Source organism: Aptenodytes patagonicus, chromosome 1 (genome assembly GCF_965638725.1).
Source record: "Aptenodytes patagonicus chromosome 1, bAptPat1.pri.cur, whole genome shotgun sequence".
NCBI lineage: Eukaryota > Metazoa > Chordata > Aves > Sphenisciformes > Spheniscidae > Aptenodytes > Aptenodytes patagonicus.
The window spans coordinates 205958309-205985499 of record NC_134949.1 but is presented as its reverse complement, the minus strand read 5'-3'; the positions used below and the strand labels follow the sequence as shown (position 1 = coordinate 205985499).

The 27191-nt window shown below is 38.8% G+C and overlaps 1 protein-coding gene across 1 annotated transcript in view; it reads right to left on the bottom strand.

The window, feature by feature from the left end:
- Nucleotides 1-27191, bottom strand: part of MIPEP (mitochondrial intermediate peptidase) — a 79696-nt gene that overhangs the window by 4563 nt on the left and 47942 nt on the right. Inside the window, exons 16-18 of the mRNA XM_076328084.1 lie at nucleotides 23513-23632; nucleotides 5417-5538; nucleotides 4574-4647 (exon numbers count right to left, since the gene is read on the bottom strand). Of these exons, the coding sequence (XP_076184199.1) occupies nucleotides 4574-4647; nucleotides 5417-5538; nucleotides 23513-23632 (316 nt within the window). The remainder of the gene's footprint in view (nucleotides 1-4573; nucleotides 4648-5416; nucleotides 5539-23512; nucleotides 23633-27191) is intronic.

Below are 27191 nucleotides of genomic sequence, written 5' to 3'. Positions count from 1 at the left end.
TGTGGGAGAAAGATGAAAAGCCAGGGTGATATCCAAACACAAAAGAAAGACAATAGATAGCTTCTGAGAAGAAAATCATAACAAAGAAACTGTATAAATGAAATGTGCTTGTGAAGTTATCTGTTATCAAAGTCAACGAATATGGCTAACTTCACAATGAGATACGGAAGCACTTCAAGGGTGAGGCTACATATGTGCATCCAGAAGTCAGACTTGTACAAGCGCATTTCTTTATATAAAAAAAATGCCTGAAATAACAACCTACGGAATGTAAGGTTTTTGAAATACGGCACTAGTGAGCACAGAATCTGGACTGTTTCCCCGAAGAAGAGTAAAATCAACAAGCTTTTAAGTTTGGTGGAATCTGTCTTTTATCAGGAATCTGTTTGGTCATCTGCTATGGGAGCGCAGTTTTGCAACTGATGAAAACCAACAAAAGATGGAAATAAAGTATTCTGGAACATCCATAATGAAAAGGAAAAAAATGCAGCAAAAGGAGTCAGAAGCTGATTGAACCTAAACAAATTAAAGAACAATAACTGTTCCTACTTTTCTCCTTGAATTCTCAATTTTTGTAATAAATACAGAGCAATTAAGTATAAACATAAAATAAACTTTTCCATCATGTGTGTTCTATGATTTAACCTCAAATAATTCCAAACAAACAATCAAATTATTAACTTGTCAAAAGACCTGAGTCACCTCAATTTCGTTTTTCAGGGAGTCATTCAGGCATGGTTGTTTAAGTTTTGTACTGTCTACAGATGAACATTACAATATGCACAGGCAAGGAATCTGCTGATGAATTCTGGTTCTTTTTATTATCTTGAATATCTTCTAAACTTTCTGTTTAAAGTAATATTAAAGAAATTCAGGGTATAAAAGTGAAATTCAGAACATAAGAGTGGCCAGTGCGATAATCTGAAGCAAGGAAGATGTACCCTTGGTGAAAGAGGATCGGATCAGGGAACACTTAAGCAATCTGGACATACATAAGCCCACAGGCCCTGATGGGATTCTGAGTGCTGAGGCAGCTGGCATTGCAAGGTGACTCTCGGTAATCTTTGATCAATCATGGCCACTGGGAGAAGTGCCAAAAGACTGGAGAAAAACAAATGTTACTCCTATCTTCAAGAAGGGCAAGAAGGAGAACCCAGAGAACTACAGGCTGGTTAGTCTCACCTCAGTCGCTAGGTGGTGGAGCAGCTAATCCTGGAAACCATTTCCAGGCTCACAAACAACAAAAAAAATCATCAGGAATAGTCAGCATGGATTCACCAAGGGCAAGTCATGCTTAACCAACTCGATAACCTTATATGATTAAACAACTGGCCTGGTAGATGAGGGGACAGCCGTGGATATTGTCTACCTGGACTTCAGCAAGGATTTTGACGGTCTCCCATAGGATCCTCACAGAGAAGCTGTTGATGTACAGGCTGGATGATCAGACAGTGAGGTGGATTAAAAACTGGCTGAATGGCTGGGCCCGGAGGTGATCAGTGCCACAAAGTCTAGCTGGAGGCCAGTAACTAGCGGTGTACCCCAGGGGTCAATACTGGGTCTAGTCCTGTTTAACATCTTCATTAATGATCTGGATGATGGGGCAGAGTTCAACAAAGAGAAGTACAAAGTCCTGCACCTGGGGAGGAACAACCCCAGGCACCAGTATATGCTGGGGACCACCCAGCAAGAAAGCAGTTTGGATGAAAAGGACCTGGGGATCCTGGTGGACACCAAGTTGAACATGAGCCCTTGCTGTAAAAAAGGTGAATGGCATCCTGGGCTGCATTAGGCAAAGTACTGGCAGCAGGCTGAGGGAGGTGATCCTTCCCCTCTACTCAGCCCTGGTGAGGCCACACCTGGAGTGCTGTGTCCCGTGCTGGGCTCCTCAGTACAAAGAGAGACATGGACATACTGGAGAGAATCCAACAAAGGCCCACTAAGATGATTGAGGGACTGGAGGATCGCTCCTATAATGAAAGGTTGAGAGAGCTGGGACTGTTCAGCCTAGAGAAGAGAAGGCTCAGGGGGATCTTATTAATGAGTATCAATACCTGAAGGGAGGGTGCAAAGAAGACAGAGCCAGGCTCTTGTCAGTGGTGCCCAGTGACAGGACCAGAGGCAATGGGCACAGGCTGAAACATAGGAGGTTCCCTCTGAACATTAGGAAACACTTTTTCCCTATGAGGATGACCAAGCACTGGCACAGGTTGTTCAGGGAGGCTGTGGAGCCTCACTCCTTGGAGATATTCAAAAGCCATCTGGACATGGTCCTGGGCAGCCAGCTCTAGGTGGCCCTGCTTGAGCAAGGGGGTTGGACTAGATGACCTCCAGAGCTCCCTTCCAACCTCAACTATTCTATGAGTCTGTAATTCTGTGAAAACGTCTTGAAAACTTCTGCCATTTTTTGTAAATCATAGTCTGTGCCCTTATCACCAGTATCACTCATGCTAATGCTGACACAGAGGAGTTACTGCTGTCTGGTTCTCCTATTACACGTGAACAAACACACCAGAAGGTGCACTACAGTTACTGACCTTAAAGTAACACACAGTTCTGTTTAGTGGTTTTTTTTGATTTATTGATTTAAAGAAAAAAATTAAAAATCAAACTGTGTATCTTTTATACACAGATTTTTTGGTCACATCATAAAAGATCCCATTATTCTACCATTAACGTCAAGTTCCCTGCCCTGCAGTATGCACAGCTATTCCTTAAACATAGCTTGCTCTCTTCTTCAAACCCCAGGCTGCATAGCTGTCGCCTCTTCATTATTCACCATTGGCCCTGACAACTCACCGATGAACTATCTGCACTAAATGAACCGAGGACTATAAGCATGAGGACTATGAATATTGAAATGCCTAAAACATCTAATTACTGCATTACAAGAGTTAAATTTGTTTGTGTACTTTCACTGTACCTTACCAGACTTAATCTTTTGGATTTCCTTTAAACTTAAAATAAACTTGGAATTTCCTGGACTATGATGCCACTTTTTCAGATTACTTTCAGTAGCAAGTTTTATCCAAAATATCTGATGCATACTCTCAACCCCAAACTGATTGTACCATGTTCCACTGTGTTCTCTCACATGCAAGGGGAAAAGCCAGTTGTACTTCCATAGATTTTATATAAGCCCATGCACAGATGAATTTTGCAAACGTCATTCAAATAATATTTAATTCAAGGGAGCACACTGCCAGGAGCTTCAACATAGCCTCTAGGACATTCCAGGAAGATTCCATGCTCAGTAAAATTAAAAATACATCCCAGAAATAGAAAATATTATAAGCATAACTGGTGGTTAAAAACATTCTTTATTTCTCTACTGTATGACTTACAATATAATAATTGGATTTGCTTGTAAAGATTCCTGTCTTGCAACTATTTAATCCACAATTTTGGGCTACGTTTTTTTGAGGTTACAAACATAGACTCTTCACGAACAGTAAAGAAAGGCAAGTTTGCAAGGTCATGCTGAATGAAAAGTAACCCTGTAGATCAGAAATATAAATAGACTAATCTAGAGAATATATAGTTGCTTAATATATGATGAGTCTAAGGAGAGCAGAGGTTATGGCCTCAAATATAAACAGATGGGTCAAAGAACTGAAATGTTCTAGTTATGAAACTGTGCCAATCTCATGATGAAATACAGACACATTATCACTGTCTTCCTTATCTGTAGGAACCCCCCCCACAACTTCTAGTCTACTAAACTGGAGTGAACAAAGGCAAATGAATTAATATTCATCCTTAATATTAAGAATTTCAGAGCAAATTGAAAGGTGTCCCATTAGATGAAGTACTTACTGAGTGCTCATATCAGGAACAGCGACACTAATGCAAAAATGTTTAGTTTGAATACTGCAACATTACAGAGGAAAGTCTTTATCCTGATCTCATTGATAGACTTGGGATAAAGTCAGCAGTTTCATTTCAAACTTGTTTCATTCTCCTGACATTATTTTTTTTAATACATGAAGTATAGTATTTTTGCTATCGCCATGAATGATTTTTAAAAGTTATTTTCCAGATTCAAAAGGCAAATATGGTATTGAGAATAATGAACCATGTTTCTTTATTACAGTCTTCAGACTTCCATTTCATGAGAATGTATACTCAAAGTACTGATATAACCAAAGCTATTTTGACGATGCTAAAATGACATGTCCAAAACAAGTTCAAATTCTTGTATACAAAATAATCAGATCTATTATGAATTCCACGTATGAAAAGTTACTAATTTTTTGTATCCAAAAATGGCATCATCTACCTTCCTTCAAGTATGTGATACTCTTATTCTGAATTCTTTAGACAGCCTTGTAATACAACCCCTTCCAACATTTTACCCCAACTATCCATGTGTTTTTTATTCTGTGTATCGCAAGGAGTTCTACTGACCATGACACAAAGTTGATGACCAGTCCACTTAACTAAAGAAAAGAACAAGTTTTCTTTAATAAATCCAACAAAAATCATAATTAAGCTAAAAAGACCAAATTGGGAAATGCAGTTAAATTATTTCTTCCTTGAGCAAGGGAATAAAACAGTTCTAATTTTTTTCTACCTTGAACCATAAGTATGGGCTCTTTTCCACCGCCGTGTGCCAGCATCTCTCTACGATAACGCTCACCCATTGCCCTGGAGAAACACAGATGTTAGAGCCATGTGCAAACACAATCCGTTCAGCTTTCAGTCATGATTTGCTTCTAGGACCTCTACAGAACTCAGAGATCAAATGCAATCTTCCACAATGACTGCCTTGATTCCATGTTGACTCCTCAAATTCAAATTACATTTAAAATTATGCTATGAGTAACTGAACTAGACAAATTTTATACGTATGAATGTGTGTCAGTGTTTATAGAAGTTAATTTGCGAACAACATTTCAGCCTTCATTGCTCCAAGGGGAAAAGTCGCTCTGTTACAATGCTCTGAACATTCACCTAAGGTATAAGAACACTTACAATTTGTGATCTCACAATTTACTTTTTAATTTCAGAAAGGAAAATGAGTAGGATAGCTATACTTAGTTTTGAAGTTGGTGACATGAAGCTTGTTTAACACTAACAGTTGCTTTGATTTGAATAGAAAATTACAAGTAATTAGGCATCTATGAAAATCAAGCTCTCTAATTACATCTAAATATGGATTTCAGTGCCTCCCAACTGGCACACCTGTATTTTAAAACATCGACACGAATTTTTTTGCACCAATGAACATGTCCTGAAGTACACTTTATACCTGTGGTTATTTCCTGTTTTGTAATCCTCTTAAAAATCAAGAAGGCAGCTAAAAACTAATTGTCATTAAAAAAGCCCATCAACCTACGTGGCCCCATTTGTTTCATGTTTTCCAGAAGCAAGCAGCATGACACTTCATTCTACTTAATATTTTCTCTGTTTTTACCTATCAAACGGGTCCTGAGCAAAACACTGTTTCCACACCATGGAGGCAACAGCCCTCGACATGAGGTAGGAGTAATATTTGGCACCGTAGCCCACAAGATGACTGAATCGCAGCTGCCAGGCCTGGTAGGAGAAAACAAACAAAAACCAGAACAAAAGTAATCTTTTAAATCCTTTAAATTTTTCGGCATTTTCTGAAGTATGATGGAAGATATCTGATACTATTAATAACAAACAGTTAAAAAAAAAAAAGAAAAAAGAAAAAACCAACCACCACCAGAAATCCCAGAATGAACACATCCTTTATTATAGGAAGCATTTTTCAACCTAAATACTGTGTATCCAATAGACTGATCATCACAATTGAAATTATACATAAAGAGGGCCAGAAGGAAAGAAAAACAAGCAGTCAAAAAATGTATTCATATTTGATAATAATTTGTTCTACTGGTCTTGAAAGAAAACCACAATTACCTTATTACAAGTAACACCAAATTTTATCATTTTCCATGTGGATAAGTGCAGTGTCACACTTGGGAAAGTTCAATCTATAAACTTTTGCCACAAACAAAGTGATAATAGCTACTTGCATTTAATACTATAAAAAAAATACAGCTTCCCACATGCCAAAAAAACTCAGAAGTAGACAAATCACATCCACATGCAATGTCATTGTTCACAGATTTGTTTGCACATTTTAAAATGCATATATATAGCAGATTATCATCTGTAATTATATTGTTATTCATTTATGTATTGTTTCTTGGCTTTATGACTCATTCCAGTAATGGTGGACTCTTTTTTTAATGCTGTTCGGTGTTGACTGTTTACTTCTGTTTTCTTAGCAGAGAAAATCAAGTATCAGCCTTACTTTCATAGAAATAAAAATACTTTTTTTTTTATTTCCCTGACTGTAACAGAGTAATTTAAATTGGGAGAGACCTCCAAAGGTCATCTGGTCCAACCTTTGCTCAAAGCAGAGCCAACTTTGATGAGGTTTCTCAGGGCTCTGTCTAAAGTCTCAGTATCTCCAAGGATGAAGATTTCATCACCTCTCTGGTGCAACGTGGAAAGGCAAGCAGGTCCAAGCTGAAAAGACATTGTTTCCCAACAGATTTGGGCATACGTTTTGAACTGAAGATGGATGAATGTATAGATGAAAGAGTGAGAAACTTACTCTGCCCTTTCGGCTCTCTGAGGAAACCAAAGAGGAGACAAGTTCCATATCTTATTTGTCCTCCTATCCAAAGTTGAAGCTCTTAACATTCTTGTGATATGACTGTTGTCAAGATTTTTGTAGGTACTATAGAAAACAGTTTTAAAGAGGAACTAGAAGATAAACAATAAAGTAGTATAACAGATGTTTTAAATTTAAATCCATGGGTTGTCAGATGCTTGTTTTTATCCTAGAGTCAATGGCTGAAATTCTGAGGCAGCCAAACAGAAAAGTGAAGGGGCATTAGCAGTTTTCCAGAACTATTTATCTTTGACTGTGATTCTTTATCACACTGTAACAATCTCCTGATTTTTGACAGCTGAAATAAACTGTTTCTTTATTCAAGAAAGTGCTGATCATCACCTTATTCTCCATTAACCAAGTCAGAGATGTATGTGTATGTTAAAAAAAAAGACCAACTGAGAAGGTGGAAAAAGAAAGTATTTGGCTTTTAATCAGTCTTTTTACCTTAAAAAAGGTAGCAAACAGTGGCCTATAATCTAGATCACTGTGAACAGCTGATGAGAAACAGTTGTTAGCTCCCATTTCTGAGCAACACCTACAAATAAAGTTCTCAACGTTAGCTGTAATTCAGCCATTCAAAAACTACTTTTAGCAAGATAGTTATCTCCACCCTGACAGGTGTCCAAAACAGATGGAATTTGCCATGGGTGAGCAACCTACCCTCTACTGGTAGCCTACAAAACTAGTTTAAAGTAGGAGCAGCAAAGTTAGAGGAGATGAAAAAATGCCTCCAGTCTTCAATTTTCCTGTGGGTCTTGATGCATGATGCAAATTCTGAAGAATGATTAACTTTTTTTTTCTTTTCTTTAAGGTAAACACCAACTGTACTGTATCTCATTGTAATGCAAGTATGTAAAAACATTCAGCTTGGATAGATTCTCCAGTTTGCTCTGAAAAGTATTGTGGTTGCCATGTTTATACTTTATAGCTACAGTTTTTCTAACTAGTCCCTTAATTATAACCATAATCACTAAACTAAAAGCACATTTTGAAACAGATCAGAGTGCCTACATTTTTAGAAGACTGAGCAGGAAAACATGTCAGTTTTTATTTTATTGTACAGTAAGTTTTCAAAGTTAGGATTAAAAGTTTCAACTTGAAAGTACAACTCTCTCAGGAATGTGGAAAGCTTTACTGATGAATTGGTTTCACATACTCAGAAATTCAAACCATTTCCAAATAGATCATTTCAGTGAAAAATCCAAGTTGCTTTTTCTGCTACAAACAAAAGTAATTTCTATGAGCTTGACATAGGGAACAATATTTCCATCTCTCCCATCAGAAATGAATTATTTTAATGCATCATATAAGCTGTAACTAGGACAGTATGTCTTCCTCAACAGCTCAGATTACATTGTTCACATCAAATGCTCCTGCATTTCCCGGTCTGCACATACAACAGCTCATCTGCACTTCTAGGATGATCAATTATTCTATTCATCAGGTTTGTTGAAACTCTCTATCACAAGTAAACAAGGAGAAAAGAACATCTTCTCAGCAATCTGTCCAAGACTAAAAGCTTGTTTCAGAGTCTGCACCTAAAACAGGCCTCAGTATGCTCTGTTCAAATGTAAGACATTTTGTTTGACCTGGTCTTTGCTAATATACTTCAGTAAGAAACTTCACATTGCTTCCTTTCAAAAGAGCAAAGGAAAGGATATAGAAAGACCAAGGAAAGACACTGCCCGTCTCTCTCCCTGCATTTGGGGAGACTCTCAAATATGATGAAGTTGAGAATTCAAAAATTCATTGGCAACAGGACAGTCTCCAAAAAAGGAAACAAAAATAGAGGATGAGTCAATCCATCTTAAGATAGATGCCTAAGACAGATAAGGTATAGATGACTCTCTCTTCCTTCATCGAAATACATAAGGAACATACTTTTAGATAGCTCAAGTTATATAAGATGACTACCATCCTCAAAGGCATACTGCAACTAAGATTGTTTTCATACTGCAAACAGCAGCCAAGGAAATCTGATTGTAAACACTGTTATTCCCCAGTGAAGTTTGAAGCCTATATTTGATTTTAATTTTTTTTTTTAAACCAGTACAGATTTTCCCCACTCTAGAGTATGAATAACTAGCACGTCATCATTCCCTGTCACTACTTTTTTTCTCAGTCCTCACCCAAAGTTTCTGATCAGGAACTCCCAATCTTCAATATTTCACCATTACCCAGTACCTATTACATTACTCAAGTACATTTTCTGATTCTGTGCTGTCCTAGCAATTAACTTTCCAAAACTGGACTTTGCTACCTGTCCAAATATTTAAACATTAAGACACATCCTCTACCCTAATTCACAAGGAGCTATCTGTCTGCATTAAAACACTCTTCCTACTTTATACAGATGAGATTATGATCTAGGCAATAAAATGTTCGAAAAGCCCAAGAATACATAGGCTAATACTCCTTTAAAAAGTTCTATGATCGATAAAAAATAAACACACCACTGCAAATGTATTTAAAACTAAATGGTTCACCTTTTTACATAAAAATCCATTTTAATAAAATTAGCTATACATGCCAAGTGACTTGATTTCTTGTGTTATTTCCAATGCTGAACAATTTCTCCATGTTAAAAAAAAAAAAAAAAAAGACATATCCATTTCCCTTTTGGAAAGGGTAAAGGCTAGATTTGTAGAACTAGGGCACTCTCCTTATTAAATGTTATATTTTTGGTAAACAGCTAGAAAGTTAATGAAGACTCTGAGTAATCACCTAATTCAAAATGTTCCATGAACCCATTCCAGGAGTTTATAAAACAGTGCATTTTACAGCATAGCCCATGGTTATGATAATATGCCATCCACAGGTCATGTTCATGCCTGCTTTTTATCCAACACAACAGACTGAAATAAAGGTGTGCGACTGATCCACTGCAGTTATTAAAGGGGCCTTTTTTCCACCAACATTATCAATCTTCTCTTATAACCATGTCTGAAAGATTTCCAAAATTCCATGTGCAATGGCTTTCTGTAACAAACAAAAATACCTCACCGATACTTTTGTATTCTTACACCTTATCAGGAATTTTTTAAAAAGTCCTTGTAGGATACATTCTTAGGGTAAGAGTCAGTTCATTTTACTTTAGCTACCTTAAACTAGATGTTTTGCCCAAACTAGTCACATAGGCTTCCTTTATAGTCAGAGGACAGAAGTATTTATCCTGTTATCTTTGGAGAGGATAGGACTACTGCTCTAGGAGAAATCTGAATAATTTACTACAACTTCTATCTTCTATTTAAAAGTTAAGCCACTTCATTCATTTTAACAATACAGTAGGATCAGTTAAACGAAACTGTTTTGAAGACTACATAAAGTAATTTAGGATTCAATTATTTGAATTATAAATTTAGAAATGTTAAGATTATCACACAAACAATCTGATATAAAAATTTAGATGTGATTCTAAAAAGACAAAACCGAAAGAAAAAAACTACAGGTACCTTAATATATACTAACCTAGCTTTTGTTTGAGTGTGGGTAATCATTGTTCCATGGAGCTCCCCTAATTACATGGAATCAGTGCTACAAAATCCTACTACATCTTTTGGAAAGAAAAAAAAAAACCTACAGAAGTTCTTGGCTAGTGCTTGGACTTTTCAAAATACTCTTCCAACAGTTTCTGCTGTGACTTCAGTTACTTCAAAGCATATTCAAGTCCATTTTGCTTTGCATCTTAAGACAAAAAACACAAGTGAGAACCTGAAAAGACCCAACACTAAATTAAGAGAAGTATTTTCATCATTTAAGTCTTCTAATTACAAAATGTGTGCTACAGTAATTACATCAATGAGCAAGTTGTTGAATAGTTTCCACAAGGAACAATATTTGATGGAGATGATATTTGGTGCCCTCCCCCTTCTTAATTAAATTCTTATTCTGGCAGGAAACCAGAGAGGAGCAGCCAACCTATCTCCTTCAGGGGCTACTGGGTGGAGAACCCCTGGGTCTGGCACTAACTTGATATTATTGCTCCTAATGCCCTTGAACTTAGCTATCAGCACGGGTAGAAAACTCCTGAGAGTCAGGAAGAAGCTCCAGGCTCCGGTAACTCGGGAGCCAGAAGAGAACGGCAATTAGCATAGAAATCAGTACAGGCTATTTCCCTCTGCTGAGACCAAGGTTTATCAGGGCTAGTGGAACTCCAGGACAACACCGCTCTGGCATGCAAACAGGCACACTGAAAGTTAGCACAGGCAATGTTTTCTTGGCACTGTGTCAGCCACTCATACAGCAGGAGCTGGAGGTGGGACACAGAGAGCGGCAAGTTACAGGTCAAGAACTATGAGGCCACTTTTCAGCAGAGAAAAACGATAAATTTACTGTGGGGTGCAGATCAGAGACTTGCTCCACATTTAGCTTAGCAATTTTCCTGTTCTGATGTACTAGCTGCACAGGCATCATTTTAAAATATCAGAGGGAAAAAATGCTTTTAGCAAAAGGAAAGACACTATTATCTGATGACCAGGTCTGGTCTCACTTTTTTCCTTTGACTTCACTTTGCATTTTCATGCTCTTGACATCCATATTCTGTCCCAGATGGAAGTTCAAGATCACTTTTCTCAAAATTCAAAGATGATACTCAGGAGATTTCACAGCACTGAACTGCAACAACATCCAGTCATCACGTACAGAAAATTTCAGTCTCATTCATACATTAGAGTGACTCCCAGAATTAGTGTGCTAATCTACGTGAATTAAATGCCCTTCTCTGAACCTCTTCTATGTTCTCTTTCCCAAAAGAACTGAGCCTGCAGTTAGACAAGCTGAGAAGCTTCCTGGTAAGGCTCTTTTTTTTCTCGCCCCTGCACAGTAATGGGAGCGAGCAGCCCAGCACTGCTAGCAGAAGCCCAGGCTGTGGCTGCCAGGCTCTGAAGCTCAAGCTCTGCTGCTGGGTGCGCTTATTTTAGGGACGCCAAACTGTCACACAGCAAAATTTATTCTCCCACTTTTCTGTTTAAACTACTCATTTCCTTTACGAAACGAGAAAAGGATTTTCACATACGCTTTGCAACTTAAAGAATTCACTCTTCTGTTCTAAAACAAAACACAGAATTTTTTTCCTTATTGTATTAGTTTGTTACATAAGCTTACCGCATGCTTTGCAGACGTCCTCAATTCATTCTCACTTGAAGAAACAGTTTAATGAGTTTTGGAGTGCAGAGTTTGCAAACTGTTTGTGCCAGTAGACACCTCTGGGGAAAAGCTAGAGCACTCACTGACTGGCAGAAACAACTCTCTCCATAGGTATGTAGCGGCTTGCTCGATCAACTTACTTTCCATATTTTTGGCCTGAGCCCCTCTAAGTTTTATAGAATTACATCACCATCATTCTGGAGTTTCACAATAATAAAAAAATCCAATAAAGAGCTTTAAAGCCACTTCCTTTGCTGCAGTTTCTAATCTTGTTTAGGATAACAGAAAGCTAATTTCAAGAAACCACATCTTGTGCTGCGCCCCTAACTTGCTTAACATCAATACTCTTCTGTTTTTCAGTGTCGTGCATTTCTGTGTTAGGAGTGGGAGAGTGCACAAAGTAAACCAACCCAGAGACACCGCTGACATTTTAGAAAGTGAGTCAAGCAAGAGATTAAGATTTCAATTTATAACACTTCTGTGTTTTTATTATAAAATGATAAATAAATCTAGCAAGGCAGGGAATGTAAATATTTTTGCAGTTGTTTACACTAGGGAAGAGGAAAGGAATTTAACATGCAATTAACCACTTAGGTGATTCTAGATATGTACCATATGGTCTTTGAATTACTTAAAGAAAAATATTTCATTTTTATTTATAAACTATTAATGCATTTGAGCTGCTTATAGCAAAATCATTTAAAAATATTTACTCTTCACCCTCTTCTCTCCTCCCCACAAAGGGACTGGGGGAAGGGGGACATGGGAGATAAAGAATACCGACATCAGAAAGCTGTATGTATGATCTGCATTGCTCCACAACTCTTAAAACTTGCATTAAAACACACAGAGATATGAAAACTGATTCTATATTGTGTCCTTTGACTGACCTTATTTGGACAAGTTGAGAGACAGCGTTACTTGTAAACATTATAACTAGTCTTAAAGTAAAATATAAGAAATACGCAATCAGACAATTTCCAAACAAGTCCTTCATGTTGTAACACATAACTCTACACACAGATACATACACATGCAACACACATACCATTCTATTACCAATTAATAATTTCTATTACTGCCTAAGCTTTAAAGATTCATAAGCCTGAGATAACTAGAATCAGATCGTCACGGTTTCCTTTGGGTACAGGCTCACACTGAAGCCCAAGGCTTTTATTCTACTTTACCAATTAAACCTGATTTTAAGTATTGACCTATTCTTTTTAAAACAAACCTCATGAATGCTGCTTAAGGTAAGCTCTTACAAAAAACATGAAATATCTTAAGCAACGTTGTAACTGCAAAATATAATTGCCAGTACAACTTAATAATGTAAATTACCTGTACCTACACTGGAAGATGAAATAGCTACTATTTACAGTAATGCTCATTTACTATCTTTTGCCAGAGCCATTCCAGACAGGGATTTAGGGGATCATGATTCTAATCCTGAATCTGCCACAAACTGCACTATGAACTTGAAGAAACTACTTTTTTTCCCCTCTCAGTCTAACTGCCACCTCCTATTAAGTGAGGGTGATAATAGTTCCTCTCTCTTGTTCTTTTCTGTTCTGACTGCCAGCTTTTCATAGAAAGGACAATCTCCCACTACATTTGAAGAGCATTTCATTTCAGGCCCTCTAGCCTGTGTTTATGGCAATGATACATTCAGTCATATCTATCACCATCAAATACAGCTCCAGTACTGCAATCCTGGTGAAAAAAAAAAGGACATGAGCTGTGTGAACAGAATTATATAAAACTAAACAAAGCAATCTGTGGTGGTTTTGTTTATATATATATACACACACATATATCTATAAAAAGATATATCTAAAGCACATATAGCTATTTCAAAATGTTTCCAGAAGATGTATGCAACTACTTCCTGCACTGTTCCTTAAAATGCTCTACTACATGGTAAATACTATTGCTAAAGTATGTTTGAGTTTCATGGGGCTAACACTTGCAAAAAGAATTTCCTTAAAAGTGCTTCATATCTTATGATATCTGTAACCACTCGGCTGCTGTAGATAGTTGCCCAGTGAATAGTGTCATGTTACCACTGAAAAACAAGTCTTCACAGTATTTGCTATCAGCATTTTCTTTATCATAAAATGAACTCAACTCCAGAAAGACAGAAACCTAAACAAACCTTGAAGGGTGACTTTAAAAGCTTTTCAAAGTCCCAGCATCTACTTTAATACTGACCTCAGCAGGGCACCAATCTTTTTGAAATGGCTTTTAGCTATTAATTATTTATAGCACTATCACTTCCCCAGAGTTCACTGTGTACTCCTTTATTAATCTTTTCCTTGGACCCAGACTCTTGATTTTAACTTGATTTTATAGTATACTTCTAAGAAGGCTCATATGAAAACTAATCCAGGGATTTGAACTTTATGTAAATAACTTTGGTTTCCAACATGGCAAGGTAAAAAATCACTTTGAAGGGGTTACACAAACTTCAAGAGGTTGAGTAATGATGTATGACTTCATCTCTCTTCGAAACACTCCAAAAAGTGGAATATGAGCAACATCAGTGCCTCTTCGAGTAAGTGAAGAGAGAGAAAAAATGGAAAAGCAATCTTCTATGAAGGCACTCTGCCTTTACTATGAAATTTATGTCTCCCTGATCTACAACAGTGGTTTCTTTAAAACTCCCTATAAGGGAGATCCTAGACCTACTGGGTGTCTGCTTCCTTCTTCAACAAACAAGGGGAAACACTGACGAGTTTAAAAGATTAGGTACTAACCATAATCACATTTGCTGTAAATTAAACGATTTTTTTCCTCCTACTATCTGCTCACTCATAAGAAACAAATGATCACAGTCTCAATGCCAACTGTATTTTTTCATAAAGATTTTCCATACCAGAACATACCCAACTGTGCCCACATAATTTTCTCTTTGCTAGCCAAATAAACTCAATTTCCTCAACTTTCCTCATAGGTCATGTTTCCAAACCTATTATTTTTCCGAAACTGCTTCTTTGTATTCTTCCAGTTTTTCTACATCTTTTTAAGAGGTAGACACCTACTACAGGACACAACACTACCCACTGCTAAGTCCCCAACATCAAATACTAAAATATATTAAAAAAACAGATATGATTTTCTTTAACAGCATCCCATGAATAAAAGCATGCTCTTTTGACATTTATAGTTCTTTAAATACTTATGTATTTAATTGCTTTCCTAATGCAAACTAGAATAGAATAGACTATTTCAGTTGGAAGGGACATACAACGCCCATCTAGTCCAACTGCCTGACCAATTCAGGGCTGACCAAAAGTTAAAGCATGTTATTAAGGGCATTGCCCAAATGCCTCTTAAACACTGACAGGCTTGGGGCATCAACCACCTCTCTAGGAAGCCTGTGCCAGTGTTTGACCACCCTCTCAGTAAAGAAATGCTTCCTAATGTCAACTCTGAACCTCCCTGGCACAGCTTTGAACCATTCCCATGTGTCCTATCACTGGATACCAGGGAGAAGAGATCAGCACCTTTGTCTCCACTTCCTCTCCTCAGGAAGCTGTAGAGAGCAATGAGGTTGCCCCTCAGCCTCCTTTTCTCCAAACTAGACAAGCCCAAAGTCCTTGGCCGCTCCTCACAGGACATTCCTTCCAGCCCTTTGTTGCCCTCCTCTGGACACATTTGAGTACCTTCACATCCTCCTTAAATTGTGGGGCCCAGAACTGCACACAGTACTCAAGGTGAGGCCACACCAACGCTGAATACAGCAGGATAATCACCTCTTCTGACCAGCTGGTTATGCTGTATTTAATGCACCCCAGGATGTGGTTAAACCACGACTGCCCTCTTGGCTGCCAGGGCACACTGCTGACTCCTGTTGAGCCTGCTGCTGACCAGCACCCCCAGATCCCTTTCTGCAGGGCTGCTCTCCAGCCACTCCTCTCCCAATTTATACTTGTGTCTGGAATTACTCTGTCCTAGGTGCAGAATCCAGCATTTGGACTTGTTAAATTTCATCCCATTAATCATAGCTCAATGCTCCAATCTGTCTAGATCCCCCTGCAAAGTCTCCTGTCCCTCAAGAGAGTCAACAGCACCTCCCAGTTTGGTATCATCAGCAAACTTGCTAACGGTACATTCAACTCCTGCAGCCAGATTGTTGATAAATGTACTGAACAGGACTGGCCCTAGAATTGAACCCTGCAGAACACTGCTGGTGACCGGTTGCCAGCCAGATGTAACTTAATTCACTACAACCCTTTGAGCTCAGCCAGCTCTTCACCCTGCGCACTGTGAACCCCCTCATCCCACTGTTGGACAACTTGTCCAGCAGGATGCTGAAAGGGACAGTATCAAAAGCCTTACTAAAATCCAGAAAAACTACACCCACCGCCTTCCCTTCATCTACTAGGCGGGTGACCTTACCACAAGAGCTAGGAGGGAGCTCTTTGCCTTTCTGTAAAGATGTATGCACCAAACTTCCTTCACTAGGCGGGTGACCTTACCACAGAAGGATGTCAAATTAGTTAAACAGGACTTTCCTTTTGTGAACCCGTGTTGACTGTGCCTGATGACTGCATTCTTCTTTAAATGCCTTTCAATAGTACCCAGTATAATCTCCATAATTTTTCCAGGAATGGAGGTTAGACTAACAGGTCTGTAGTTTCCTGGATCTTCCCTCACGCCCTTTTTGTAAATTGGAAGGACATTGGCTAGCTTCCAGTCAGCAGGGACCTCCCCAGACTCCCAAGACCTTTGGTAGATGATCAAGAGGGGTCCCACCATAACATCCGCTAGCTCCTTCGGTACTCTGGGACGAATCCCATCAGGCCCCATGGACTTGTGAACATTCAGCTGACACAGCTGGTCCCTTACAATTTCAGTGTCCACAAAGGGAAAGTCGCTGTTCCCACACTTGTGGTCTTCCGACTCAGAGGACCGGGCAGCCCAAGGTCTATCGGTATTATTGAAGACTGAGGCAAAAACCACATTAAATGCCTCCGCTTTTTCTTCATCTCTATTAGTCAGATAACCATCTTCAACACGTATCAGCCCAATGTTTTCTTTAGACCTCCTCTTGCTATTAACGTACTTAAAAAAGCCTTTCTTGTTATTTGAAAAAACACTGGCCAGTTTCAACTCTAATTGAGCTTTGGCCTTTCATGTCTTCTTCCTGCATAAATGAACCACAACTCTGTACTCTTCCTGCAAAGCCTGACCTTGCTTCCAGAGATCATACAGTTTCTTTTTCCTCCTGAGCTCCATGAGTAGTTCCCTGTTCAGCCAAGCTGGTCTTCTGCCCCGCTTGCTTGACTTACGACACAGTGATCCAACTACTTCGGTTCCAAATTCTCTGGATCATTTAAATTCTACTTTTCATGATTTCTGCAATCTTTGTCAACTGAAGGAGCTTCTATAAATATTGTAAGTAAATTCTCATCCAAATCATTAACAAAAACACAGAACTGCAGTAATTCCTGGACAGACCCCTGGTGACTTTCACTTAAAATGTCCCAGTCTGAAACTAAGTTTTGACCTGCTCTGTCAGCATGTTTTCTCCGTGTTGCCTCAGCTATAACTCCACAGTTTGCTTGTAGAATTATGATTTGCAAGTGTCAGAAAGCTTGCTAAGTCTAGAGTTATGCTATCAACCACTTGCTTCCTATTCCCAAGGTCAATCAATTTCCTAAGAAGAAAAGTGGATTTTTCCATCTCAGATGGTTCTTAACAAAACCATGGTTATTTTGCTCACTCGATTGTTCTCAAGGTACTTACGAGCTACTTAATAATTGGTTCTACTACTTCTTGAGTGACAAAGTCTGAATGATTAGTCTACAGTTCCCAAGTTCTCCGCCCTTCATAAGAGTAGTTATCATAATAGCACTACCACTTTTTCATGAGTTTGAGAGTGATAATTCCTCCAGGTCAGTAACTGCTTTGACAAACTTAAATATTCTGACAACCTGACTACATCTAATCTAATCATTCTCTCTCTTTCATTCCTTAATCTCAGTTGTGTTTCTATCTGTCTCAAAAATTATATGCATTACATACCTAATCAAAATTCACTTGTTTTTTAAAAAACACTGAGGCAGAGGCATGGAATATTTCTGCTTTCTCTGACATTTGTTGTTTTACTCTCCCACTCTCCTCTTACTTCTTCAGTAGTTATGGAACTTTATTACCTTCACTACTGGCATTTTTCAAGTCAGCATTTCTAGCCTTTTTTGTTCTGAATTCTTGTATTCTTTTCGTAATTATCTCTAGTCGTATCATGATTTCTTTCTTTTTTATGATCTTAATAAGGTCTTCAAAGGGCTTGGTCCCTTATTACCAAATCTTTTTTGCATCAGGATAGGTTGTGTCTTTAGTTCAGTTTCCCTGATAACGACATGATGTCTTTTGAATCATCATACTTAGCTATTTTCCAGTTCCAGCAAGTACCTGGCAGCCTTCCTCTTTCTGATGCATTGTTTTTAATCATTATTGACTTTTTTGGTTTTTAAGCTGCTCAAAATTTCTACTTTTGGCTTATTAGAGCTTATCCCATCTTCTACTTTTCACACTTTTATATGGCTTCTACTTTTCTAATAACCTCCTTTTCTCAGATATTCAAATGTACAGGCTTTTTCACCCACTCAGTTCTTTTCAGCATCTTATTGATTAGCACCATAAATTTTGTTCCCTCATCCTCAACCCAGTATTGGTCATTTAAAAGCTCTTTGCCAATAGCATCAATTCTACCTTTTAGCTGTTCTTTTTCACTTCCTTTAACCTAGCTTTCAGTTTTGCTTAGGTTCCAAGGTTACATTAGTTTAACTTAATAATTATCTAAGACAAATTCAGGAAGATTTTAGATAAAAAAATATGAAGTGAAATCACAGTTTAAAATTTAATAGGCAGCCACTACTTAGCCTTCCTTACCAATAATTTCAAGATTTACGTTAACCACTTGAGTAAAGTTTTCAGAATTCAAAACCACTTTTACCTTCAGAGGTTAAGGGTTATCGCTTATTTATTTTAAGACAGCTGCCTCATTGCTTGCCCAGTCTGACTACTTATTCTTTTTATATGGTGTTACTGATATTCACATGAAATGTTATACAGGACTGGAGTTATAACCACACATTAGTAGTCACTCCAAAGACCTAACAAGAAATCCTAAGACAATAGATGCCACAACAACACAGATGGCAGATTCAGTAACAAGATACTTCACTCAAACTGCCAGCCACCCCTCAGTAGGCTGAGGAATAGGCCTATTAAAAATGATACTCTTCTCTTCACTGCGGCACCACTACTGACAGCAATCATGATCAGTACAAGACTGCGATACAGAATTTCAGAAACCACCTTGTCTCCAGTTTTGGCCTCTGGCTTAGCTAACACAACTAAGCATGAGATGAGGACAGGTCACCTTCAAACTCTTAAGAAAAGGCTCCTAAGAAGGAAAAAGAAGCATACAGCTGCTCTTTTGCTCTCAGGTGGTCTTCAACAAAATAAATAGGGGGCTTGGGCACATGGTGACAACGTGTGATGCAGAAACTATTTTCTCTCTGCAGAGAAGCTATTTCTCTCTGTCTAGTGACACCAACTCCTCTTCAGCTGACCAACCTCTCAGCTGCCTTTATATGTGCCCTGTTAATGAAATCCTTGTGTTCTCAGCACCCATGGCAAGCCATGTCTTCCTGTAGTGCCTGACAGCCTCCCTGAGCAAGCACTCCAAATGTTAGGTTGCATCTCATCCATTGATTTCCTTTGTCAGGAACATGACAGACACAATCCCAGCAAGTTAAGACAAGGACCTAGATGGAGCCTTCCAAGGTCAGGATCCCTGTCTGGGCAGAGTCCCCCCAGCTGCAGGAAGAAGAAAAACTAACAACCACATTGGTGATACACCATTTTTCATACACTTTTTCCCTCTAGGGTATCTACAACAGTACCTGCCTTGTTTTCTGTTGGCAAACTTGGCTGGCTAACATATTTGGTCTCACAGGTGTTTTGGTCTCTCCAGTCACTGGCAACCATAGGCCATGAAGAAGTTCTCATACTGCCAAAGAAACCTGCACTCTGGACAAAAGTATATAAGCATAATTAAACCTGTAACCTGATGTAAATTTTAGGCCACCAGTAGAGGTGGTCCTTCTGAACTAATATGTACTTAACATGCTAGAACAAAGAGGTGTATAGCAAATTATTTAGTGTTCCAAAACATATCAAAAGGCTCCCTACATACCAACATGTTCCCTCCTATCAAATGTAATTATAATGATGTGTGTGGGTTAATTCCAACATTGCACTTTTTACTGAAGTACCACACAAGAAATTCTGTTTCTGGAAGAAAAGCTTACCAGAAGGCCATGTAATTTTAAAAAATGCAAAAGGGACTATTTGGCAGCGACCTAAAAAAGAACCCAGATTCACTGTGCCTCACTCTTCAAAACCATTTTTCCTCATAGTCACAAGTCAAACCAGCATCTCCCACCAAACTTCCAGATTAGCATGAAGAAAGATTAATATGTATTAATCTTTAATTAATATGTAGACAGACAATTAATATGTAAGTCCATAATAATTTTTTGAAAATAAGAATCAATAATTCAAACTAATTCAATATTTCACAAAGAAAATTTAGGTATGATGATTTGGGCAGCTGGTGTTTATTGTAAAACCACTTCATTATTGGGAGCTCTTTCCTGTAACTGCAGGAGGCTGCAATCTCCACTATCACTGCAGAGCCTATTTACCCTGTGTCTCATTCTTTGCTACTATATTGAACCGAAACCCACAGCAGGAGATAGGAATTATTATGCTTGGCGCAGGACTAACAATGGCATATCATTACGTTTTGATGACTGTTTCAAAGGAAAGTAGTTTTCAAGTCTGAACTTGGGGGACAGGCAGAGGACTAAGCAACAGATCATGGGGAGAAACTTTGATCATGTCTCAGGTTGATCAAAGGGTCACCTGATACTTTTAAAAAAGTCTCTCTAAGCATCCTGGAGACAAAGGTAGAAGAGACCAGAGGAGATACTCTAAAAGCAGACAGTGTTATCAATTGCAAGGCAGGCCATAGTAAATGGAAACTGGCTTCACAAGAGATGAGAAATAAGCTATGATTTGAAGCAAAGTTTGGAGCAAAAGCAGAGTACTGAATTCCCCACAGTGCACAGATTTTGACACCAAGTACTTTCAGGAAGAAATGGCAGGAAAATGTGTGGTCATTATTATTTGGTTTATCTTGCTTTCTTAGAAGAGTCAAAAGGAAGACTGATTGCTTTTTAAAGGCATCACAAGGACTCAAGAATCCAGCCTGTGCAAAATTTCTATTCATTTTCCAAACTCAGTAACACAAATGTCCTCTGGCAACAAAACTGCCAGACACTACTAAAACAGGCAGATACATTTCCTTGCCCCCTGCCTGGCAGTCGTCAGCTTCTGGATTCGGTAATAGAGCAAAGAAATCCCAGTGGAATTTCATCTTCCAGGAGCCAGCAGCAAACCCTGTGTACTTTTGAACAGATAAGCAATGGCCAGCCAGAAATCGAGATTTGCATTCTTCAGGAAAACAAAGTCTTGTGGAGTGCTGTTTCTCTGTGCTTCCGTCTGTCTACAGTCTGCTCCATTCTTCCTTTCTGCCTAGCATGTGGCACTACTTCTGCGATCGTCTGTGTCAATGCAGCCAATGTAAATACTACTGCATGCAGTGCCAACTGCCCCAATGCCTGTAAAAACTGTTTGAATGGCAAATACAGACTTCGTCAGGATTTTCTTCCCACTATCCCTCCTACTGTTGGCACATAAGACATATTTGCTGAGGACGATGCTTTGGTTTACCTTAAAATAGGTATCACCACATAGGTACAGCAGCATTTACTTATTAGGTGTAGTTTATGTGCCTCATTTTGAAAGTACTATAACAAAAAGATGCATACAAATTGTCCTATTATCTGAGCTGTGCCTCAGAAAGACAGAAATTCATCTGCTGAAGATATATGCTGTAGCTCTATTTCAGAAAATGAATCTGCACAATGAGCTTGAAGCCCAAGTTTATCAGGAGGAGATAATAATGGATGCTTGTGCAGCCCTGACAGACAATGCTACTACAGAAAATCACATTAATGCAGTTAAGATCTTCACTAAGGAAGAATTACTTTTACCCAACACCACTAACTTAAGATATACAAGCCTGACTTAGCAATTCATAATTGAATCTAAACCTATAGAGAGCAGGTAAAATTCAAATAATCAAAATACTTTGTTTTCTCTGCCAGCCATACATGTACCTAGCCAGATGACAGACAAAAATAAAAGCTGGTCTCTGTTACTATATTTCAACGTCTAGCTCTGAAATTAAATGAAAGGAAGGCATATAATCTCGTCACTTAAAAAAAAAAAAACAAAACCAAACTTTTACTTTCAAGACTTTTTTTTTTATCTGGACTACAAATTAAACTGAAAACATATCTTAAGTTCGGAAGAAAGAGCAGCAAAGGACAGCAAGCTAAATTACAGACATTAATTACTCTACAGAGCGCTAACGTTCTTCTAATGTTTCACTGAGTTTTACATTCTACATTCTATAAATGTAAAGAACATAGACTTTCTGACAATTCAAAAGTTCACAGTACAGTTTGCTGGCCAAAACTTGCTGTCCCTCTTCATATTGAGGCTATGCTCATTACAAGATGTTACAATCTTTTGACGGAAACAGCTAAATAAAAAGTACTTTAAATGGAACAAAAAACGCAGGCTAACTTTCAAAGCAGGGAACTGTTCCGTTCACTGGATAACTAACACCTGCGGAGGAATGGTGTAAAACAACACTTACAAAAATGCTAAGAAGCCAGACATCATACTCTGAAGACACCTTGCTTCCACTTCCCTGGCTTTGCCAGGCCAGCAGAAGCAGTACAGTTTCGATGAGGAAAGGGCTGAAGCATGGATCTCCTAATACCCTTCTCAGAGAACGAAAGTCACATTTTTGCTAAGGAGAAAAGTACATTTCCTGAGAAGCAGAAAACAGAGAAAGGATCTGGGTATTCTGACCAAAGTGTCAAACAGTGATTCAGACCATGCTCCGGCTGGGAATTCAGCTCCAGACAGCCCAGGAAATCCCATTACTATCATCTATGCAAACTGCACCTTTGGATGTCATATGAAGTACAGAACAAATGCATGATCAGTCATGATGAAGATCAAAATTACATAGCTCAGTAGAACTCTGGGCTTTAACACTTTCAGATACCACATGAAAGGATAAATAAGTGACGTGCCAAAGGTCACAGCAGTGCAGTGAGAAAAACTCACTTCCAAGTCCTACTTCACACTGACTTGCTCTCACATGCTGACACTGACAGTATACAAACACCAACATGCAGCGCAGTGCTTTGTTGCCTTTTACAAACAGTCCTTTGCAAAGCTAGAATAAACCCTCTTTCCAATATACTGTTTCCAATGCCTTCCTTAATAAGAAAATAAAAGAAAAAGTAATCAAGTTCAGCACGACAAGACTAAACCTGTACAAAAACGGGTACATTAATTAAATTTTAGTTTTTAGCTGAAAATTTCCAACACCCTACTCTCTGTATAAAGTGGCTGAAAGAAAGAAAACTCAACATAACAATACAACAGTAAGCATGTGAGTGTGTGGGGCAAGGGGCAGGGAGAGGTAGGGGTATTAATATCCTATCAAAGAAAAGGTGTAGCTTATTCAGTCAGTATTTTTCTACTCACTGTATTAGGTACATATGGCAATCCATAAAATTTCTCCTGTGTTTCCTTTAAAATTTCTGTGGTTGACTTTTTTAGAGGATGTTTCCCATGGTAGATTTGGTCCAAGGCAGCATAAAATACCTGAAGAGATAAAATACATGTTTGCCTTTGGCACATGGCAGCATAACATACCTGAAGAGATAAAATACATTTGTCTTTGGCACGTGGCATTGGCATTTGACAACCAAAAAAGACAAATAGAAAAGAATGGGAAAGAGAGAATAGGGAGAGGGAAGAGTTTAAATATATATGGTTTCGTAAATCTCCTATTTTTAGTATAACATACAAGGAGAGAAACAGGTTTCTGGAGTACACCAACCACCACCATCATGACCTATCATAAATCCGTGTTTAGGTCACTGAGAACACTGGCAGTACTAAATTGCCTGCATTTTTAAATAAAATTAAGACTTGTCCCTAAAGCCCTCCAGCAATTCCCCTTTTCAAAAAGAATATTTTTAAATAGATTTAATAAAAAGACTTAAAGTTATTTGAGTGGACACAGCAAAATAAGCTAGTCCAAGATGTGTGCGTGCAGCCATGAGAACACATCACACCTGCAGGGACAAGTTACGGCCCAGGCAGTGAACATAAGAAGCTGCACACGGAGCTGCTGATGCCCCTGAGCTTCAGCTAGAGCACTTGAACAGTGTAGTACTAAGGCAGATGCTTCCTTTATTTTAGCTCTCACAATCAGAGCAATAAATTGCTGCAGTGTAAGCTTAGCCTGAGATCACACTGCACCAGGAGGGTACTTTGCCAGAGGTAAGAGCTGGTTCATAGGCAATTTTTGTGCAGAAGCATGTGAACTACAGCGGAACACTGGTGCATGACTAAATTACTGAAGTGTTTGGAGATCAGGAAAGCAGCACCAATAAAAAGACTTTTCAAGCAAAGATAGCGAAGCAGAGTATCTGGCATTTTAACAGCAAACATGAAATAGGCATGGATAGAAGACAGTGCCAAGGCTCAGTGTGTGCCATCACTGAAAAAAATTGCAGCATTTATTTTTTTTAATATGCAGATTTCCTATTCTGTGGAAGTGCAGGAAAGACAGAAGAAGAGGACACCCGCTGCTGTGCAACACAAGATATTTTTGAGAAGTTTGGTGGATTCAGATATTTAAGCCAAAGAGTTCAGGTCAGACCATCCTGCGGTAGGCACATTTCATAGGAAAATTAATGGCAGGGAGCCTCAAAAAGCTTTTGTGAAAGGGGTGAAGCAAATAATTTGGCTAGAGATTGAGGCCCAGTCACACTCCCAGGGACACTGCAATACCATTCCCAATGAGATAAACACACTGCTTTAGGAATTATAACCATGAAATGCAGAAATTTTATGGAGAAAAGTCTGTTTGGAGGCATTCTTCATCCATGGAGAATGGATGTTTTATGCAATCTGAATAACACCACCACCCCCAACCTGTGAAAAGATTCTTTATTATGAAATTTTGATACAAAACCATTCTGAACTCTTTAATAATTTATCAGAATTCAGCATTTATTTTATTTGGGCTGCATACAACACATACTTTCACCAAAATTGTGACTGTTTCTAAAGGACCATATTCCTTCTGTTTGAATAAGCTGTCTCCTAACATACTCGATAAATCCTTTGACAGTGTTTGTTGACAAATGATAAATGTGAAAATTGACTTTTTTCAAGAAAAACTGAGGGTTATAAGGAGAGGAGTGAAGAAGCCATGACTTGCAGGAGCTACTCCTGAATTTCCTGCTTGCTTCCTACATGGCTAATGAGGAGAAAAGAGGTCAGTAAGACCTAAACTTGCCCAATTGGCCATTAATGACATTGCAAGTTTTGTGTCCCAGATAGCAACACCGAACAAGAGATGCAAGCACGTAACATCGCCCATTGCCCAGAGTAGGCAGCAAGTATCTGTTCAGAGGATAACTCCATGAAGACACTGCACCAAATGGCAAATAATAATGAGTACTTATTTTTTAAAACCAAACTTTGCAGGGGTATTTTAAATTTTCCATCATTATATTGATAATCTGAAAAACTAAAAATCTAAAGAAAAACCTATACTAGATTATAAAAACTGCAACATTTTTTACCCTTATCTTAGAAGAGAAAGAGACTTCGCAATGCCTTTGCTTGTACTTTTCATCCTCGGAGCTGGTCTCTGGAATTCTGGTTCATTTTTTAACAAAGTTTAACAAAAGCTTACAGCATTTATGGTAGCAAGGGTGACTGAGAATATGACCAACAGTAAGTACCATGAATAGATCTGAAAATTACCTGATGTAACAGTCCTAGAAAACTCACTTTCTCCTGTCACCCTAGGCCTTTGTGACTCTGCAGGAGTCATTTTACACCGACTTCCCTCTCCTCTCCAAAAAACCCAAACCAAACATGAGGAACTTCAGCATCTGACAATAGACTTTAGCATCCTGCTTCACCCCAGCCTTAATTCTCTTTTTTCTATCTCTCAGCTTTGTTAGGACCTGTTTGCAGTTGCTCTTCAGTGTTCCTCACAAGATGGAGCGGACTGCACGGCAGTGGACCTTCTCTAAAGTAAAATTTGGAGTTGTTGTGGTTTAACCTCAGCCGGCAACCAAGCACCACACAGCCGCTCGCTCACTCTCCTCCCCCCTGGCCCCAGTGGGATGGGGGAGAGAATCAGAGGACTAAAAGCGAGAAAACTCATGGACTGACATAAGAACAGTTTAATAATTGAAATAAAATATTATTAACATTAATATTAATAATAATAGTAGAATATACCAAGCAAGTGATGCACAATGCAATTGCTCACCAGCCGCCGAGCGATGCCCAGCCAGTCACCGAGCAGCGGCCCCCCCGGCCAGCTTTCCCCCAGTTTCTGTACTGAGCATGACGTCACATGGTATGGAATATCCCTTTGACCAGTTTGGGTCAGCTGTCCTGGCTGTGCCCCCTCCCAGCTTCTTGTGCACCTCCAGCCTTCTCAGTTGGTAGAGCGTGAGAAGCTGAAAAGTCCTTGACTAGTGTAAGCACTACCTAGCAACAACTAAAACATCGGTGTGTTATCAACATTGTTCTCATCCTAAATCCAAAACACAGCACTATACCAGCTACTAGGAAGGAAATTAAATCTATCCCAGCCAAAACCAGGACAGGAGTCAAGTAGTTTGTGGTCAGGGAGCTGGAGCAAAAGCTCAACTCACAGCTAGGCAGTGGGGGAATGTCAGCTGAAGGCTAGTGAAATGGACTGCCTACAGAACAACATGGTGATAGGGAAACGAGTCACTGAAGCCAGCTATAAGTTTTCCCTCGATTCTGGCACATGTAAAGCATGGGAAGAAAGCTATGAGCCAGGCCGCCTGGACAGCATAGTTTAAAAAAAAAAAACCCATCCCTGAAAATAAACTTGGATGAACTTTATAGCCATAAGCATTCCCATCTACAACCCACAGTTCTGTGGTTTACACAGGCCTTTCAAATGGGAAAGGGAGACACATCCCAGGACCACAGGATTTTAGGTGATACTGCTGAGGAGCATGCTAACACTTAATATCAAGCAGTAGCTAGATGATTTCTAATTTCAGTAAAACACATTTCCCAAAAGACCTAAAAATATAAAAAGGCCATCAAATAGTTATCTATCTTCATACTGTCTCTCTATTTTGCACTGACA